Source organism: Hoplias malabaricus, chromosome 8 (assembly GCF_029633855.1).
Source record: "Hoplias malabaricus isolate fHopMal1 chromosome 8, fHopMal1.hap1, whole genome shotgun sequence".
In the NCBI taxonomy this organism is placed as follows: Eukaryota; Metazoa; Chordata; class Actinopteri; order Characiformes; family Erythrinidae; genus Hoplias; species Hoplias malabaricus.
Genome location: NC_089807.1, coordinates 1,427,282 through 1,443,772, shown reverse-complemented (window position 1 = coordinate 1,443,772; position 16,491 = coordinate 1,427,282). Strand labels below are relative to the sequence as shown.

General features: G+C 44.0%; 1 protein-coding gene across 2 annotated transcripts in view; it reads left to right on the top strand.

The window, feature by feature from the left end:
• macrod2 (mono-ADP ribosylhydrolase 2) overlaps positions 1-16,491 on the top strand; it is a 1,000,902-nt gene that overhangs the window by 745,448 nt on the left and 238,963 nt on the right. For both annotated transcript variants that reach the window (XM_066680090.1, XM_066680089.1), the window contains exon 7: positions 11,277-11,307. In XM_066680090.1, coding sequence (XP_066536187.1) covers positions 11,277-11,307 — 31 coding nt within the window. The remainder of the gene's footprint in view (positions 1-11,276; positions 11,308-16,491) is intronic.

The window sequence follows — 16,491 nt, the reverse complement described above, 5'->3', positions numbered from 1 at the left end:
TTTGGAGTGATGTCAAAATAGTGAGTTTTTTGTAGGAACTTATGCTGGATTTCTACCAACTTTCTATAAACGTTTACTTAATTTCAGAATAAAAAAATACATATGAAATATATTCATTTTTTTCACGAGAGGTTCCTTAACTGTCTCTGTATCACAGACTTATACAGATTTATACTGAACAAAGGTGATATTAGAGTTGAATTAAGAGGCTCTTCATGAAGCCAAATTTCTTTCTATGGATTGGTTCTGAGGAGTTATAGTGTAGTAACAGCACAGACGCACCACGTTTGGTTCCTTCTTAAATAAATGAGAGTCCACTCAACTGGGAGGTCCCTTTAGGAGGTGGGGTGTGTGGGGCGTCCAAAAGAGGGGCTTCTGTGGCATGACGCTCCTATATTTTAAAGAGTGGCTCTGGGCCCATTACCAGAGAAGCGTGGACAGATGAAGAGAGCACACCCTGGAAATGAATGAGGATGTTTGTCTGAGGTCTAGACGATTGGAAATGTTGATATTGATCACCTTATACTTAGCCTTATTACCCAGTGGAATAATATCTCAATCTCTGTGTTTAGTCTTGATCAATATGCAGCATGTGTAAAGTGTGTGTGTGTGTGTGTGTGTACTCCTGTGTGATTGTGTATCCTGTCTTTGGTCTTTAGAGAACATTATAAATGATAATAAAGCCCCTCATTATCCACTGTCCGGTAGAACACAAAGGTCCACGCCGGTTACAGACATCGATTTCCTGTGAGAGGATTAATGGTATGGGCTGCTATAATACGCTATAGACTCCATCTTTATTATGAATGAGATTAATGGACACGCAGAGTTGTTAAAGTGTTTGACCAGTGGCCGTTGCCCTCATTGATACACCATTAGAAATGTTCACTTTACTGTCCATCACATTTATAGACACACTTTTGGATTGGTGAATCCCAGCCCATTACAGCTGCACCCACTGCTGAAACACTGAAATAAAGCTCACTGGAGCAGCTGTACATGAGCCTAAGATCATCTTTTCAATGCCAAGCATCAGCAAGAGGGACATATCGCTCTGTGCAGCACTGCAACTCTGTTCTCTGGAGTGATGGAGCATCCTTTACCACGAATTTTAGGATCCAGAGCTAATTATGCAACATTAGCACCGGACCTCACTCGGAAAGGGGTTCTAGACAGCACCAGAACGGTTCTTCTGTTGTTACGATGTTAGGCTTGTTACAAGAAGAAGTGTTTTTGGTGCTGTTTTCTAAAAGGTGCTGTAAATAACCATCTACACCACATTCTCCATCGATCTGAAGAACCCTTAAATAAAAGGTCCTTCAAGTGCTCAGGGTTCTGTATAGAACCATGTCCTTTAATAAAGAGCCCTTGTAAACTAGGTCTAGAGGGAAGTTCAAAGTGTTTAAAGAATCCAAATATCAGTAAAAGCAGTTAATTAAACATAATTATTACAAACATAAAAATAATAAAAAAACAATGTAGTTAAAGAAAACACAAGATTAAATCGATTCAAACAGTTAAAATGCTACAATAAAGCGATGCCAGTGAAGTAGAATATAAATCTGTGTAAGAGCTAAAGTGCCGTTACAGAACAAAACATGAGGGGTGTTTTAAACCGAGCTGTAGCTGCTCAAACATGCTTTAATCTGGATTTAAAAGTGTCTAATATCTGGGGTTTTCTAGTGTTCTCAGTCGACTGGTTCACTTTAAGAGTGGCACAGTAACTACATGCCGTTTCTCCACGTTTAGTTTCCACCTGAAGCTTTAAATGTTTAGTTTTCTGAGACGAGACATGTTCAGAAAAGACTGCGTAAGAAAGAAGCCCCCGAACCCAGAGCAGCCCTCAGTACCGTGACTACCTCTGTGTGTTGGGGAGGAACGTAAGCGTCCGGATAAAAATGTTCCCCCTGCTCGGCTCGTCACGGAGAGTTTGAGTCGGAGCGAGACGTCCGCGAGGAAAGGTCAGGGCTTCGGCGAAAAGACGTCGCTGAGAAATCGATCCTGACAGCTCCAGCTTTGACGCAGAGCAGCAGAAATGATGAAAGGTTCTTTCTCAGAGCGGGGGGCGGGGTTTGTGTTTCATTAACGTGTCACACCTTAAAGTTATTAATCATTAAATATAACACAGTCTCGGAGAATCTCGGTGTGTGAAACTGTCCACAGGTGTGTGTGTGTGAGTGACTGGGTGAGTGTGTGAATCTATCCACAGGTGTGTGTGTGTGGGTGACTGTGTGAATCTGTCTACAGGTGTGAGTGTGTGAGTTTTTAAATCTAGCTACAGGTGTGAGTGTGTGAATCTGTTTACAGGTGTGAGTGTGTGAATCTGTTTACAGGTGTGAGTGTGTGAATCTGTTTACAGGTGTGAGTGTGTGAATCTGTTTACAGGTGTGAGTGTGTGAGTGTGTGAATCTGTCTACATGTGTGACTGTGTGAATCTGTCTACAGGTGTGAGTGTGTGAGTTTTTAAATCTAGCTACAGGTGTGAGTGTGTGAATCTGTTTACAGGTGTGAGTGTGTGAATCTGTTTACAGGTGTGAGTGTGTGAATCTGTTTACAGGTGTGAGTGTGTGAATCTGTTTACAGGTGTGAGTGTGTGAGTGTGTGAATCTGTCTACAGGTGTGACTGTGTGAATCTGTCTACAGGTGTGAGTGTGTGAGTGTGTGAATCTGTCTACAGGTGTGAGTGACTGGGTGACTGTGTGAATCTATCCACAGGTGTGAGTGTGTGAGTGACTGGGTGAATCTGTCCACAGGTGTGTGTGTGTGTGAATCTGTCTACAGGTGTGAGTGTGTGAATCTGTCTACAGGTGTGAGTGTGTGAGTGACTGAGTGAATCTGTCCACAGGTGTGAGTGTGTGAATCTGTCTACAGGTGTGGGTGTGTGAATCTGTCTACAGGTGTGAGTGTGTGAGTGACTGGGTGAATCTGTCCACAGGTGTGAGTGTGTAAGTGACTGGGTGAGTGTGTGAGTGACTGGGTGTCTGTGTGAATCTGTCCACAGGTGTGTGAGTGTGTGTGTGTGTGTGAATCTGTCTACAGGTGTGTGTGTGTGTGTGTGTGTGTGTGTGTGAATCTGTCTACAGGTGTGAGTGTGTGAGTGACTGGGTGAATCTGTCCACAGGTGTGAGTGTGTGTGAATCTGTCTACAGGTGTGACTGTGTGAATCTGTCCACAGGTGTGAGTGTGTGAGTGACTGGGTGACTGTGTGAGTCTGTCTCCTCTTTTGTGAGGAGTAGGTGCACAAAGTAAATCAGCTGGAGTGACTGGTTAAAGCAGGTGTTTTTAAATGCTGGGATGTGCTGTGTGTATTCTGAGAGTGTTAGTTAGCGTTAGCCTGCTTCTCTTTGCTGTGGTAGTGTTTGACAGTTTAATAAAGAGGTGTTGTTTTACGATGATAACTAATACGCCGAAGTGGAGAATCCGCCTCTCGCTGAAAGCAGGCACTGCCTTTGATTTATACGACTGTCACCTGGAGTCGTATCTTCCCTCTGTTTGTTTTTATTCATGCTCAATGCTGAAATGATCTGTCACCAGGGAATTAGCACAATTGCAGCCGTCTTAGTTCTTTGTTTTTTTTATTTTTAGCGAGAGTGGAAATAAAAACCCAGGTATGGACACATTCGCCTGGTGTTTGTCCTTCAGTCTTCAGTTAAAGCAGGGCCTTATTAGCAGCGGTTAGTTTCATTAAACACACGTCCTCGGGGTCAGAGCGACAGCTCGGGACTGAACCTGTGACAAGAGCTTCCTCGCCACTTCAGCTCTCACAACGTGGGACTAATTGCCGCTGTTCTTAGGTTGCTCCAAATAAACAGGATGCCACAGCAGTGACCGGGACGCTCGTATTTATCACAGAGCGACGTTAACACCACACTCACACCTCTCCTTTTTTCTGTCTGGGGCTTTTTCCTTGATGAATGCTGGGTTAAAACACACATTCAGCTTTTCTCCCAGACGAATGGGAGCTTTGCATAAATATCTTTTTACTGTTTATTAATACACAAAAAAAGAGCAGGAAATAAAAGATGAATGTGTGGCCGGCCTGCACTGCGCAGAAGTTAAGAAAAATTAGTGCGCTCTCCGCCATAAATCCACCCCAGAGCAACGCGTCTCAGCAAAGCGCTGCCGAGCCAGAACTATTATAGTATGGTAAGTTTTAATCTTTTAAAAAAAGATGCTCATAAATATCAGTGCAGCTCTGTTTTATTATTTATTTATTTACCCATTTGTTTATTTATTTATTTATTTATTTATTTTATATACACCCACCCCCTACATATCTCTGTTCTTGGTTCCCTTACCATTGCGTATGCTACAGGTCCAGCATTACTTCAGAAAGTAGATGAGCAGCTGTGATACAGTGTTGTTGTTCCACTTTTCAGCTGCCACAGGAATGTTAACGTGGCACAGTTTATTGAGACAGGTGTCCTACAGACCCACACATGTAAACATCTACAAGGGTCATTTATTAAATGAAATTGTTCTTACAGAACTCTGAACACCTGAAAAACCTTTTGACTGGACTCTACTCTCTGATTGGTCCCTGGTTGGTTTTCCACTCCCACAGCTCCCCCCTGAAATGTATCAGTGTCGTCTCTAACCCCGTCTCTAAAGGGAACAGTGGGCTTTGGAAACCACAACAACGGCGGCGGTAACGTTAAGCGGTGTTTACTCATGGTGTATCGGCGTGTTGTTGTTGTTTGGGACTGAACACAGCTCCGTCATCAGTTCAGACAGATCAGTAGAGTTTGTTCCTTCCTTGTTGCAGCGTCCAGCTCTCGCTGGATTCTTTCGTCGGCCACCGATCCAAGGAGCGTTTGAACCTCTTCAAAAGACCACGGCGTCATTTTACGAGCTGCCGTCGTGAGTCGGATAAAAACAAACGTGATCTCTGCTGCAGCTGGAGATTTTACAGATGGAGAGTTGGTGCTGGTCGTCTGCATTGCGTGGCGTAGAGTGACGACTCTCTCTGGACGATCAGCGCTCTGCAAGGTTTACACGCCACGGTTTAGTCCCTACTCGGCTCAGAACAGGTATCAGTGTGTGTAAGTGACTGGATCAGTGTATGAGTGTCGGAGTGACTGGGTGAGTGTGGGAGTGACTGGGTGAGTGTGTGAGTGACTGGGTGAGTGGCTAGGTCAGTGTGAGAGTGACTGGGTGAGTGTGGGAGTGACTGGGTGAGTGTGGGAGTGACTGGGTGAGTGTGTGAGTGACTGGGTGAGTGTATAGCCAGGATGAAGTCATTACAGAAGTTGATTAAATGAAATTCCAGAGATTTCCCGCAGCTGACTGCTCTTGTGCGGTTGGTAAGAGAGGAAACTATTTCTTGTAGAGATAGAGAAGTCTTTATGCAGTTGATCATGACGAATGCACCAGTGAAAACAGACTAAAAGAAAATTCAATACATTTTTCACTGCTCTGATACCTTTGCTGATTTGGAGATATGATGCTTTGTGAGGGCAGCAGTGTGCTGATAAGATTTATCTTCATTTTGTGCATATTTTTTAGAAACGTATGGCAATGTTGATCCCCCTGTCCTCAAAGTAACTAAATGTAACCTGATGTCGTTATAAAAAGGTATCACTCTGAGGCTGTGGAGCTAAAGCTGTCAATTTTCCAAAATTAACTTCTGGTTTATTTATTTATTTATTTATTTATTTATTTGTTTATTTATTTGTTTGTTTATTAGTTTTCTAATCAGATCTCTATGACCCTGCGCTGCTTAAACCAGTTTATTTCAGAAAGACCCCAAAATATTAAAAAATTCCAGTTTGTTGCCTGAAGGAGGCACAGCGCCGTTTCCCTGCGTCTGTTTGAGGGATTTAGTGGAAGGTGGATGAACACAAATCAAGCTAATTGCATTGTGAGATTGTTGAGCACCATTAGAGCTTGTAATTTTTTTACAGTGTGTTGCACAATATTTTTTACAGTTAACCAGGCGTCAACAAGATTTTTATTTACTACAAATATAAATCAGTACACAAGCTTTTTGACAGGTTTTGTACCAGGAGAGTATTTCTAATTACTGAGAGCTTCACTAACACGGCACACACTCCTACTACACTAACTCATACACACCTTAAAGAGGACGCACTGTGAAAGTGTGATTATTCAACTCTACGTTAAATATTATATTGGAGTATGACGTGTGTTTAGTTCAGTCTGTTGTGTTGATGAAGTGTGTGAGTTTTGTGGAGCTCTTTGTTGAACGTAAACAGTAACTGGCTGAATTCCCCGATGTTTCTCATCGATGCTGATCAGTGTCTACGATTGTTAGGAATCACTGTTCTCTCAGGTTTGTTTACATTCTGAAGCTCCACGTCTTTTAAGGTGGAGATGTGTGTGTGAGTAAGAAGCAACTGTGTCTTGCTGCACTTACAGCAAACATAAATCAACGTTAGCCACTCATACACTTTCAGAAATAAAGGTACAGTACAGGAACATTACTGTCACTAAAGCTACAGACAGTGTAGTGTATCTTTAAAGGTACAGACAGTGTAGTGTATATTTAAAGGTACAGTCAGTGTAGTGTATATTTAAAGGTACAGCAGTGGTGTTAGAGTCCAGTTGTGTTCCCTAAAGGTTCAGTACATTCTCTTCTCCAGAAGGAGAACACAAAAAAGTCCTGGAGATCAAACGGGGCGAATGACATCAGCACAACTTTAAAATCTAAAGTAAACGTAATATAGAATAAGGTACAATAATGTTCTCTAATTAAAGGTAGAGTATGTATGTCCAAGTGTGTGAGCTGGATCATGTGGGCGTAGTTAGAGGCAAGGTCAATCTATGATTGCCTATAGGCCGCAATAACTGCATCACTCAGGTCACGGCTGCCTTCTGAACCCTAGTAAAAAAGAGAAGCAGAAGCCAAAGCTCCACTTTGTTACTGCAGTAAGTCACATGACCACAACACCATACACTGACCACTGCACACACACCACACAGCAGTGATGTTACAAAAGCAGTACCATGTTCCATCCACAGAGAACACTGCAGAGAGACAGAAGACAGAAGAATAATGTCCTGAAGTCCAGGAAGGAAGTGAAATGAAAAGTTCTGATCTGGAAGTGTCAGAGGCCTGCTTTATTTACCGTCACTCACCACTTTACCTTCGGGGAGAGGACACAGTACAGATAGGAGCTGCAGTCTCAAAGACCTGGCAAAGCATTTGTGAAGGAGATGGAGAGATAATACGGTCAGTGGGACAGTCTTGGTCTCAGAGCACTTACTGCAGGACAGGCGTCTCCGTCACTCGGACTCTCTGTAGGTCTCCATCCAGACCGGCATCAAGTTATTACTTCTAGAAGTGGAAAATGAAAACACACAGACAAAATACACATGAATAACTTTTACGAGTTACGTTTTGTGTGCAACAACAACAACAACATCATCATCAACAACATCGTCATCATCAACAACAACAAAAACAACAACATCATCATCAAAAATAACAACATCATCAACAACAACCATAACAACAACATCAACAATAACAACAACATCAACAACAATAACAACAACATCATCATCAACAACAATAACAACAACAACATCATCATCATCATCAACAACAACAACATCATCATCAACAAAAACAACAACATCATCAAGAACAACAATAACAACAACATCATCATCAACAACAACAACAACATCAACAACAACAACAACATCAACAACATCATCATCAACAACAACAACATCATCATCATCAACAACAACAACAACATCATCATCAACAACAACAATAACAACATCAACAACAACAACATCAACAAAAACAACAACATCATCAACAACAACAATAACAACAACATCATCATCACCAACAACAACAACATCAACAGCAACATCATCATCAACAACAACAACATCATCATCAACAACAACAACATCAACAAAAACAACAACATCATCAACAACAACAATAACAACAACATCATCATCACCAACAACAACAACATCAACAGCAACATCATCATCAACAACAACAACATCATCATCAACAACAACAAAAGCATCATCAACAACAACAACATCATCATCAACAACAAGATTATCATCAACAACAACATCAACAACATCACCATCAAAAACAACAACAACAGCAACATCAACAACAACAAACTTCAAAAAAGCACCTCAAAGGGCTTCTTAGTATTTTAAATACCTTTAAACAGTTCAGTTGAAATTACAAGTAATGCACTGGTTTAGTTCATTTTCATTTATTTGTTTATATATTTATTAATTTAAATTAAGTAAAAAAAAGAATTAGCAGAAAATTAAATAAATAATAATACAAATGTAAAACAATAAAAAAATAAATAAAATATTGATACATACCTTGTACTGATGACAGATGTATAATTATGAGTACAATTCCACAGTAAGTTTAGTTAAATTAATGTTTAACAGATAAGTTTAAGGTGGAATGCAAACATTAAAATGAAATGTGTTATTATTATTATTATTATTATTATTATTATTATTATTATTATTTATTTTATTTTATTATTATTATTTTTTAATTATTATTATAGTACGTACATAATTTACCCGGAATCTCTGAGTGTTGCAGAGGAACACACCCTGGACAGAGCACAAATACATCAGAGGACATTTATTATTTCTTCGTTCATTCATTATCTGTAACCGCTTATCCAGTTCAGGGTCGCGGTGGGTCCAGAGCCTACCTGGAATCATTGGGTGCAAGGCAAGGATACACCCTGGAGGAAACTCATCCAGACACAGGGAGAACATACCACACTCCTCACAGACAGTCACCCGCAGGAAACCCACACAGACACGGAGTGAACACACCACACTCCTCACAGACAGTCACCCGGAGGAAACCCACGCAGACACAGGGAGAACACACCACACTCCTCACAGACAGTCACCCGGAGGAAACCCACACAGACACAGAGTGAACACACCACACTCCTCACAGACAGTCACCCGGAGGAAACCCACGCAGACACAGAGAGAACACACCACACTCCTCACAGACAGTCACCCGGAGGAAACCCACGCAGACACAGAGAGAACACACCACACTCCTCACAGACAGTCACCCGGAGGAAACCCACACAGACACAGAGTGAACACACCACACTCCTCACAGACAGTCACCCGGAGGAAACCCACGCAGACACAGAGAGAACATACCACACTCCTCACAGACAGTCACCCGGAGGAAACCCACACAGACACAGAGTGAACACACCACACTCCTCACAGACAGTCACCCGGAGGAAACCCACACAGACACAGAGAGAACATACCACACTCCTCACAGACAGTCACCCGCAGGAAACCCACACAGACACGGAGTGAACACACCACACTCCTCACAGACAGTCACCCGGAGGAAACCCACGCAGACACAGGGAGAACACACCACACTCCTCACAGACAGTCACCCGGAGGAAACCCACACAGACACAGAGTGAACACACCACACTCCTCACAGACAGTCACCCGAAGGAAACCCACACAGACACAGAGAGAACACACCACACTCCTCACAGACAGTCACCCGAAGGAAACCCACACAGACACAGAGTGAACACACCACACTCCTCACAGACAGTCACCCGGAGGAAACCCACGCAGACACAGGGAGAACACACCACACTCCTCACAGACAGTCACCTGGAGGAAACCCACGCAGACACAGAGTGAACACACCACACTCCTCACAGACAGTCACCCGAAGGAAACCCACACAGACACAGAGAGAACACACCACACTCCTCACAGACAGTCACCCGAAGGAAACCCACACAGACACAGAGTGAACACACCACACTCTTCACAGACAGTCACCCGGAGCGGGACTTGAACACACAACCTCCAGGTCCCTGGAGCTTTGACAGAGACACCACCTGCTGCTCCACCGTGCTGCCCACATTTATTATTTTATTTATAAATATTTCTTTTTTAAAACATAAACTCTATCACTATGGTATTTAATTAATAAAAATGTGTTCCGTCACCTGTTGGTGTGGACTCTTGTGTTGGGCACAGTGTTATTGGGTTAAGTCCAGGACACCATTTGAGGCCGGATTAAAACTCTGATGCAGTTGAGATCATTTAAAGAACATTCCTTGTGCTGATGAAGAAAGAACTGCTTTGAGATGATCTGGAGAATTAGCTTTAATTAGGACAGTTTTCATAAGAGAGCAGAGGACTGAACTGCGCTCTGCAGAGTGACATTACTGTGGGGGGTGTTATTTCTCTCAGTGGGAGATCAGCAGCACCAGCACGTTCCATTTATTTGGATGAGTTTGTGTTTTCCGTTCCTCCTTCTTCAAGGTCTGAAGGGTTGGAGCTAATGCACCGTGCACATGTCTGTGTTCGCTGCTGAAATCACCACTGTCTCCGACTCTGGTAATGGAGCCGGGATCCTCAGCACTGATATTCATCCTATTACTTTAAGCATTTCTCTGGTCTCCGTTTCCTCAGCAACACACCGTCATCCTGTAAATGAGGTCCCGCATACACACGTTCACACAGTGTCAGGAAGAACAGAGCCTCGGTTTTTGCTACTCTGGGCTCAGCGCTGCAGAAACCGCACTATGTAACAGGAGGGTAGGAAACCACACTCGCTCTACTTTGATTTCAGGAAAGTGCTGTAAAAGTGAGTGACACTCTGCCAATGGAGGACGAGCTGGAGCAAAAACACTAAATCTTACATAGCGTTGCTTTAACTCTGGCCACAGGTTGTTAGAGGAGAACACTGCGTTGTCAGGTGCAAAATAATGGGTTTAGTGAGGCATGACGACTGATAGAATCGTGTGTCTTTGCCTCAAAGCCCTCGTCCTGTACCGGAGCGTGGAACAGTGCTGGAGCCTGTTAAAGGGTTTGGGAACCCAGCTCCTGACTTTAAAGTGTGGAGCTGTGTATTTATCGTAGCATGTCTTTCTGCATTCGTAATTAGCCCCTCTGCAGCTGATGGAGCATCCTCTATCAGATCAGTGTCAGATTATTGGGATGGCACCATCCGTGCGGTAGTTTGATTTAATGAAATTCACGCATGTTGTCAAACTGCAGGCTTAGCAGGAAATGAAGACGACGAGGATGCGGGGGTCTGTCGGTTCGGTTTGGGGTGTTACAGAGGTGGCAGAGCTGCACTTTGTTCGTAGATTAACTTCCAGTGAATGGCGCAGATGGCCTGCTCCTCTCTGGGAGTGTGTGTCGGTGGAAGTCAGCTGTGTTTGCTCTCACTGAGTGTGCTCTTCCTCACACTTTGCTTTTTTTTCTGTTTTCTCTTTCAGGCCTTTCCCTGCATTTCCACGGGAATTTACGGTAAGGACGATTTCCCTCTCCTTTTTTCGGATCACAGTGGGTGGAGAAGGGAGGCAGGCCTTTAAAATCAGAGCTAGAATACTGTGTGTACATAGACAAGTGCATTAAATATGTTTACAGCGCAGTTTGTTGGGAGAGACACATTGCAACTCGCCCTGTCTCACAACCAGAGTCTCAAACAACAAGAGCTGTGTACCGGAATCTCTCTGTTCACTAAAGGCAGAGCTCTCAGTAATCTAGCTCTTTCCGCTCTGTCTGATCTTCTTCAAATGTACACACGAGTGCACTCTCAGATCTCATCAGCTGTGGACTCACAGGGGTGTCATTAGATCCAGGAGAATGTTGCTGTGCCCCACTAAAATCAGAAACGTCAGGTTTATACTGCAGTGCTCAGCAGAACTACAGGACACTCACCTGCAGAAACTACATTTCCCATCATGCCCCAGCAGTTTTGCCTTCAGTCAGCATTTTGCAGAAGGAAATGGACATTTATTCATTGTCTGTAACTCTTATCCAGTTCAGGGCGGCGGTGGGTCCGGAGCCTACCGAGAATCACTGGACACAAGCCAGGAACACACCCTGGAGGGGGCTTTCATTATAAATGCTGTGTTTTATTATCATTTTTGGAGTGGGAGCTTTATACTCCTCATATTTAAAGTATGTTTCTCTTTTTAAAAGCTGTGTTGCACCGTGCCGCCTTGTGACCTCATATATCTTCTGAAACCAATGAAGAAAAAGAAAAATTATATAAATTAATTAAATAAATTAAATCATTTTAAATAAAAGTATTGTTATTTATTAATCTTCTTTGGGAAATTGGGTTTCTACCAGTGAGTAATATTTACCACACACACACACACACACACTCACATTAGGGGCAGTGAGGGAGCACCTGGGAAGCAGAAATGGGTTGGGTGCCTTGCTCAAGGGCACTTCAGCTGTGTGTGTTAAGGGTGGAGTACCATTCACTATTTTTTCATATTGTTTTTACAACATTGAGACTACACCTTTTACTTCATTCTTACTCAGTGCTCTTATTTCTCCGCGCTCGTTGTGTCTGTTTTACTGAGTTTAACCTCGTCTTTGTGCTCTCACATAAACACTGGTCCAGCGCTGTGATTGGACAGACTCAGACGAGGGGGCGGGGCCATTCTAAAGTCTCTGCACTTGATGTTAGAAGCGGAGCAGAATCAGAACGACTCGTTTTATCCTGTGTTTTCTGACCGGAGGTGGGGGTGGGGGTGGGGGGGGGTCTCACAGTGTGTGCGTTGGTGGGCTCCTGATACACATTCACTGAATAAATGATGCTTCAATAATAGGTTCCCTTTAAAGAATGCAGGTGAGTGTGTTGTTATTCGCCGTAGAGTTACGTAAAGATCCTCTCAACCCAAAGACAATCAGAGGGTGTGTGTTATCTGACCGTACACAGCTTCCTAGTGACGACGTAGCAGTTCACAATGAAGATGTGAGTGGCTTCCCGTGTCTCAGAGGAAGCCCCAGCTTGTCTGGACTCTCCCAGTTCGGTCGTACAGAGGTAGAGAGTGGAAATTGGCCTTGACTAAAGTGTGTGAAAATTGGGTGACAATAAAAGCAGCCAAGACGACGACGAGCGATTTCACACTGCTGAGCCGGAGTGTGTTTGTGATGGTGGGGAGTTGGGGTCTGTGTCCAGCGTGGCAGCGAGGAGCAGAGTTAATTCACTTCCCCGAGCCACAGCGCCACAGCCGTGGGCTCTCCACTTCAAGGAGAAAGGCCTGTGCCACATTAAACGGGCTTTTCAATAAATAAACAGGCTTATCACCCGGCCCCAAACTGCCTCAGCCGCTTCCCCGTAAGAATCATTAATTGTGGAGACGGGCGCGGGGAGAGAGCGAGGACAAAAACCAGAGCTTTAGTGGGAGCAGCGTGATCAAAGGCCTAATAACCTGGAATGCGTCCCTCTGGCACCCTTCCGCTCTAATCCTGATTCCTCTTCATCGCCGGCTGAGGCACATCAGCCTGGGTTTTTTTTTAGTTTTTGCATGGAAAAGATGAAAACTCCCTCTTACAAAAGTCAAAGCCAGAAGCTCCAGCCGTTTCCCCATCGCCCGCTTGTGCAGACGGAGTCATCCAAACCCCCACGGCTACAAAACCCAGGCCTCTTTTACAGCCGCGTTTCAATAGACGTCTAAAGCTTCGGGGGCTTTAGGACACTCTGAAGTCTCTTGGGTTTTTTCCAAACAGTGTTTGATTGTCACGCTTTCACCACTGTAGCCGAGCAACACACACCTGCACTGTTTGGATCACCCTTAAAAACAATAAAATAGAAGTGAATTAGATGTTTTCTGTTATGTCTCTTGCTTTGGCTTTAGACCTATTTTTCAGTGTGAATCAGGAATTGCCAAATTTCTTCTCAAACTGCTGCTCCGCGTGGGCCTCGGTGTGTAGTTCAGGTCAGAAACTTCAAAACAAGGTCAAACAATGAGAAACAAAAACAGAGCATCATTTAATTTGGAGCTAGAAAGCATAGGTCTTTTATTAAATAAAAGGAGACTAACAAAGGCAGCTGAAATAAACACATCAGAGACACTGTGTTTATGTTTAATTGTTTATTGTCATCTTCATTCATTCCTTCATTGTCTGTAATCCTTATTCAGTTCAGGGCAGCGGTGGGTCTGGAGCCTACTCAGAATCACTGGGCTCAGGAGGGGGGGTGGGGGGGTCACACCCTGGAGGGGGCTTTTATTATATAGGCTTTATTTTATTATTAATTATTTTTATTATTAAAAAAGAAGTGGAAAACAAAGGTTGAAATATTGATATTTATTTTTTCCATAGGTTACATTACATTAAGGGTTGGAGAGAGAGAGAGAGAGAGAGAGAGAGAGAGAGAGAGAGAGAGAGAAAGGGACAGAGGGAGAGAGGGAGGGAGAGAGAGAGAAAGGGACAGAGAAAAAGAGAGAGAGGGAGAGGGAGGGAGAGAGAGAGGGAGAAGGAGGGAGAGAGAGAGATTAAGGGACAGAGAGAGAGCGAGAGAGAGAAAGGGACAGAGAGAGGGAGAGAGAGAGAGAAAGAGAAAGGGACAGAGAGAGAGAGAGGGAGGGAGAGAGAGAAAGGGACAGAGAGAGAGAGAGAGAGAGAGAGAGAGAGGGACAGAGAGAGAGAGAGAGAGGGACAGAGAGAGAGAGAGAGAGAGAGAGAAAAAGGGACAGAGCGAGAGAGAGAGAGAGAGAGAGGGACAGAGAGAGAGAGAGAGAGAAAGAGAAAGGGACACAGAGAGAGAGAGGCGGCTGGAAAAGTCAACATCAGAAGTGTACAAAAACATCAATAAATCAAATCAATCAAATTTTATTTATACAGCTCTCTTCAGAACAGGAATACGTCACTAAGCAGCTTTACAAAGATCTGTGTCCGAGGATAACACACACACACACACTCACACACACACACACACACACACTCACACTCACTCATACTCACACACACACAAACTCACACACACTCACACACACACACACACACACACACACACACACACACACACACACACACTAAGCTGTGAGCTGCAATTTTCTAAATCAAAGCTTGTGTGGGAGCTCCATTGTGTTTGATGTTAACCCTCTCTCTGAAACTTTTACAAATTAAGAGACTTTAATTCAAATGACACAGAAACAGTTCTCCTCTGTAATAAATGAATGAGTACGGTTTTCTCTACAGTGTGTTATGAGTATTCATCATTAACCACTGACTGTCAATTACACTTTTATAACCGACTGAAAGCCCTAGTTTAAACACAGGGGTGTGTGTGTGTGTGTGTTTGAGAGTGTGGTTTCCAGGGCCATGTGCCGTGTCAGAGCCCCATAACTGACACACACACACACACACACACACACACGCACATCTTTTTCCCACTTTCTCCACTGTGAGAGACAAAGCCAGTGTTGATGGATGGCCAGGGGGCAGAGGTTGGTGCTGGGGGGCTGCTGGGTGGGGCATCGTAGACATGGGTAGGAAGAAAAATGAGTCCTCACTCTCCGCTGACAGTTCAATCCTTCAGTCCGTCCCATTAGCGGCGGCGGAGCCTCCCTCGGCCTGGCGCTCCGGACAGGTGCCCACCCATAAACAAACCTCGCCAGGCGCAGGGATATGGATTATTAAGTGCCGTGTGCCAGCGTCCATCAATCAGCCTCCCCGAGACCCCCGGGTTCAAGTGGATTATTCCTTCCTGAGGGGGGCAGCGCACCTCTCTGTGTCTTACAAGATCAGTATTGATAGAGCAGGCAGGAGTCACAGCACAGACACTGATACAAGTCACTTCAGCTTTCAGTGTGTGCCTCTCATCTCTCTCTCTCTCTCTCTCTACCTCTCTCTCTCTCTCTCTCTCTACCTACCTCTATCTCTCCCTCCTCTACTCCTTCATTCTTTATTCTCTCACATTTCTAATCATCCCTCTCCACACCCCTTTACATCTCTTGCTCGCTCTATTTCTTTCTCTCCCAACCTCTCCCCTTCTCTGCAGCTTTTCATTTTCTCTCTATTCTCTTTATCTGTTCTGTTTCTATATCTCCCTCTACACTCCTTTACTCCTCTCTCTCTCTCTCTCTCTCTCTCTCTCTCTCTTCCTCTCTCCCTCTCTCTCTCTCTCTATCTATCTCTCTCTCTTCCTCTCTCTCTCTCTCTCTCTCTCTCTCTCCCTCTCCTTCTCTCTCTCTCTCTATCCCTCTCCTTCTCTCACTTTCTCCCTCCCCCCCTCTCTCTCTCCCCCTCTCTCTCTCTCTCTCTCTCTCTCTCTCCTTCTCTCACTTTCTCCCGCCCCCTCTCTCTCTCTCTCTGTATCCCCTTCCTCTTAAAAGGTCTGCACTATTTACTGGTGAATGGAGGACGTGTTGACACTGAGGTTTTAGCCTCATCCATCCATCCACAGTCCGTCCACAGAGCAGCGGTCCACTGAAGGACATTAGTGACCTACTACAGCTACAATCTGATCTGATCATTCGATTAAAAATGATCGAATCTTGGAAAAAAGACGCTATTATTTTTGGTTCTAACCGAAATTAATTTGGTCGGTTTTTCAGAGTTAAATTAAAGTAATGTAAATGACCTTGGCTGTGAATTAGAAGCGTTTCCATCAGGTGAAGGTACAGCAGCTCAAACCGACTGCAGAGCGGCAAATAGTGAGGGAGCTTTATTAATTTATTATTAAGA